We start from the raw sequence: 4,183 nt of genomic DNA on the forward strand, positions 1-4,183 counted from the left end.
CACAATGGTACTGTCAGAGTAACTTTTTGGTAGAGTAAAGATGGAAGGCTTTTGGCACACAGTCTTCTCTTCAGGTCAGGTATGTATTCTCTATTCCCTCTTTGGTTCTCTCTCAGGTAAGGATTGTAGAGTTTACACTGTCGATCTGCATGGCGGCTGTATTTGACTACTCACTGTGCACTTCCTCCTGCCTGCTGCTCCAGTATTCAAATGCTGCCATTCTTTACAACACAGTGGTAGAGAGAGACTAAAAAAAGAAAGAAAGTGGTAGAGTGACTCTTGGTGTTTTTGTTTTTCTATGTAAAACACATCAGGAAAAGTGCGGTAGATGAACAAAGACAGAGAGTCGGCATTGAGAAAAGACACTGACACATCTCATTCTCTCCGACAGGCAACGAAGACAAACTACAGCCTCAACGTCCAGGACACCGGCCTCATCTGATGGGGTAAAAGAAGAGCCAGCTTGAGATGAGTGAGTAACTGTGAATCTATATATTAAATGAGTGTATTTTTGTGTCCGCTGTCTTTATACCAAGTAGAACTGATGAACAAGTGAGGCTTTAATGTGATATTTTGCTTGACTTGATAATAGTCGAGCATTATATGCAGCACAATGCCTATAGTTTATGAACTCATCATTGAAAACCAATGCGGTTAAATGGGATTATGACATTATAAAAGAAGACTTTGAGACCAAGTTGTTGGAGGGTTTGGAAATCTACAAATGTGTTGTGCATCTCTCATCCAAAACCTTGAGGTATGTTATATGAAATCAGATGTTCGACACTTGAAAAATTGTATGTAGGTAAATTTGTGTGCATGCTCTCAAACAGACTGGACATATAGATTAAGGTAATATATTCTGAGCATCCCATTTGCATTTTAAACTGTGAAGCAGACATCTCAAATCTACTTAAAAATAATAATACAATTACAGGTGTCAGTAGACTAAGAAACATATTGCAGTTAAATTCTGAAGCCCTTAGCGTCATTTAAACGCATCATATTTGACTATACTGCCATCATAAATGTAAACTATGATAAGTTGAGGCCAAACCAAAGGTCATCTGATGAACCTCTAATGAAGTAACCCAATCCTTTCTATCTTCTTCATTATGGCCGTCAGTAATGGGACACCCTTCTGCAGCTTTGCATAGTTTTGGGACATTTTTTGATGGAAACCTGTAAGCATTTCCAAGGCAAATCTGTTATTGTGAACAAATCTACAGTGTGGGCAGAATGACAAACAAGTCTGTTTACCAGTTGTACTTCATTCTCTACAACTGATAGCTAAGTTATAGAGAGGGGACAAGGACAGTCCATCTGGAGCAGCCATGAAGTCAAGTGTCTTGTTCAGAAACATTTCCATTCATACATTTACTGTAGCAGATGCTTTTATCCAAAGTCTGATATAAGAAATTCGCCACACAGCCAACAATATATTTATTGTGTACAAAGCCAGGTTTTTATTTAATTGTATTTTTCTTCTATGCAGCTATCCGTTCTCAAAAAAAATTAAATTTTTGAAGGTAGAGAAACACTCTTAATGAATGGCCAGTCCATCACCGGTTTACTGGTTTTTTTTGTGTTGTGTTGTGTTGTTTTTGTGTTGTGTGTTGTTTTGCTTTGTTTTGTTTTGTGTTGTGTTTTGTTGTTTTTTGTGTTGTGTGGTGTGTTGTTTTGCTTTGTTTTGTGTTGTGTTGTGTTGTTTTTTGTGTTGTGTGTTGTTTTGCTTTGTTTTGTTTTGTGTTGTGTTTTGTTGTTTTTTGTGTTGTGTGGTGTGTTGTTTTGCTTTGTTTTGTGTTGTGTTGTGTTGTTTTTTGTGTTGTGTGTTGTTATGCTTTGTTTTGTGTTGTGTTGTGTGGTGTGTTGTTTTGCTTTGTTTTGTGTTGTGTTGTGTTGTTTTTTGTGTTGTGTGTTGTTATGCTTTGTTTTGTGTTGTGTTGTTTTTTGTGTTGTGTGTTGTTATGCTTTGTTTTGTGTTGTGTTGTTTTTTGTGTTGTGTGTTGTTATGCTTTGTTTTGTGTTGTGTTGTTTTTTGTGTTGTGTGGTGTATTGTTTTGCTTTGTTTTGTGTTGTGTTGTGTTGTGTTGTGTTGTGTTGTGTTGTGTGTTGTTTTGCTTTGTGTTGTGTTGTGTTGTGTTGTGTTGTGTTGTGTGTTGTTTTGTTTTGTTTTCTCACAAAGCCAAAAATATTCATAGTATACAACGTTTTTTTGTTTGTTTTACAGTTTGTATTTATTTTTTCTATGGCTGGTGGTACAAAATAATAATAATAATAAACAGTCTAACTCATGAATCTAATCTGTTCTTGTACTTCTTCAGACTTGCCACATCGCTATGGATCTTGAAGATGCTTGTTGACTTCCCTCTCCCACACCTCCTCCCCTTGTCATGGAGTTTGACCCAAACCACCTCCGTGACCCCTGCAAACCTGTGGACGACAACGTCGAGCCCCCCGATCTGGAGTGCGCCATCTGTTTCTGCCAGTTCAACAATGTCTTCAACACCCCTAAGGTACTTCAATGCAAGCACACCTTCTGCCTGGAGTGTCTTGCGAGGATGAACGTGAAGTCCACCCAACCCGACACCATCCAGTGCCCTCTGTGCCGCGCGTACACCCCGTTACCCAACTTGGGTCTTCCCACGCTAGCAAATGACTCCACGGTGCTGTCTTACCTCCCAGCTGCCATGCAGCATGTCTACAGTATCCGCTTTAACCGCAACAAAGGCAAACTGCAGGTGAAGAGAGTGCCCAGCTCTGCCCCGGCCCTGACACAGACCGTCAGCCAGACTCTGGACGTCGGGAACCCAGCGGGCTTGGAGGGTCACCAGGGCAGAGACGGGGGTAGAGAAAGGTCTTTACTGATCACCGTACTGCAAACGCCCCTGTGCAAAGCTTTCATCATGAGCCTGGTGGCCATACTAATCGTCGTTCTCACCATTACTATTATCTTCATCAACAAGAAATAAGCCCAAATACTTCAGTTTTTACATGTACGCTAGAGCATGCGTACAGTGTGCGACAGCTTGTTTTTTTCTAATGGTTTGTACAATGTACACGCAGCTCGCACATGCGCTTTGAATTTTTTTGCACTAATCCGTTTGTCCACAAGGTGGCGACACTGGCCCGGCTGTTTCACAGTCGGGAAAGAAACGGAACGAGAACAACAACAAACTACCACGACAAAAACAATATAGACTTCTGAGTTGACAAGCGATTGATTGATTGATTAAAATACACCAGCGACTCTAGTTGAACAAATACAAAGACATTTTTATTGCTCAAAACTTTTGGAGAGGAAAAGCGCAGACACTGGACAAGGATGAATCTTTCGATTGCGCATAAATGTCTTTGAAAGGCTGAGTGTTGGACAGTTTTATCACTGGCACTGACTGCATCCGCGTCAAAAGGTCAAATGACAGCATAAAAAACAAACAAACAGCATGACAAACACATTTTTGAATCTTTCCATCCTAGGCAAATCAGAATGTCCCTCATGAAGTCTACTATTATATTTAACAACTGAGAAGTATAGTGGTTACAAAAAAGTACTGTGATTGTACCACAGTATTTACGTGGTAGTACTATATGGTAAATGCACAAAACACTATAGCACCCTATACCTTTGTTTTGTGTTCCTTACAGACAATAATCTGGTGGTATGAGATGGTATGGTACTTTAAACATACACTGGTACTCTTTAGTACACTATGTCATTGTGTTTTCTGACTTGTTATGATGTTTTCTGAATTGTTGTTGTGTTTTCTGAATTGTTATTTTGTTTTTTAGACTTACATTTGCGTTTGTAATTTGTTATTTTGTTTTCAGAATTGTGATTTGTTTTGCACTTCTCGGCTACCGTACAGCACAGCTATTAAAGTCGTTTTGTCTTATTTTACAAAGCGTTTACATAGCGATAGCATTATAAAAGTTGGTCAGAGTCCTGTAGAAACGACAAAAAGAGCGCAAATGTGTTGCGCCGCGCGTCCAGCAGATGGCGTCCTCTCGCCAGCGTTCATTCACGGATGCTGCCCGAACTTTACCGAGCCTTCCGTAATGAGCCGCCTACGCAATGGAAAAGTACCAGAGCACGTGAAGCGGCCCCCCTCGGACTCTCTTTCCTTGTATGGCTGGCAAAGCCAAACAAACCAGTAAAAAGATGATGAGTGCCATCTGAAAC

The 4,183-nt window shown here is 40.2% G+C and overlaps 1 protein-coding gene across 1 annotated transcript; it reads left to right on the top strand.

Annotated features, from left to right (window-relative positions):
* Positions 1-2,285: 2,285 nt before the first annotated feature.
* Positions 2,286-3,202, top strand: LOC107667655 (RING finger protein 183-like). The gene has a single exon (XM_016459384.1). The coding sequence runs from the start codon at positions 2,394-2,396 to the stop codon at positions 2,970-2,972; it is 579 nt and encodes a 192-aa protein (XP_016314870.1). The 5' UTR covers positions 2,286-2,393; the 3' UTR covers positions 2,973-3,202.
* The last annotated feature ends 981 nt before the right edge of the window (positions 3,203-4,183 follow it).

The sequence above is a fragment of the Sinocyclocheilus anshuiensis genome, unplaced genomic scaffold (assembly GCF_001515605.1).
Source record: "Sinocyclocheilus anshuiensis isolate Anshui unplaced genomic scaffold, SAMN03320099.WGS_v1.1 scaffold373, whole genome shotgun sequence".
Taxonomy (NCBI): Eukaryota; Metazoa; Chordata; class Actinopteri; order Cypriniformes; family Cyprinidae; genus Sinocyclocheilus; species Sinocyclocheilus anshuiensis.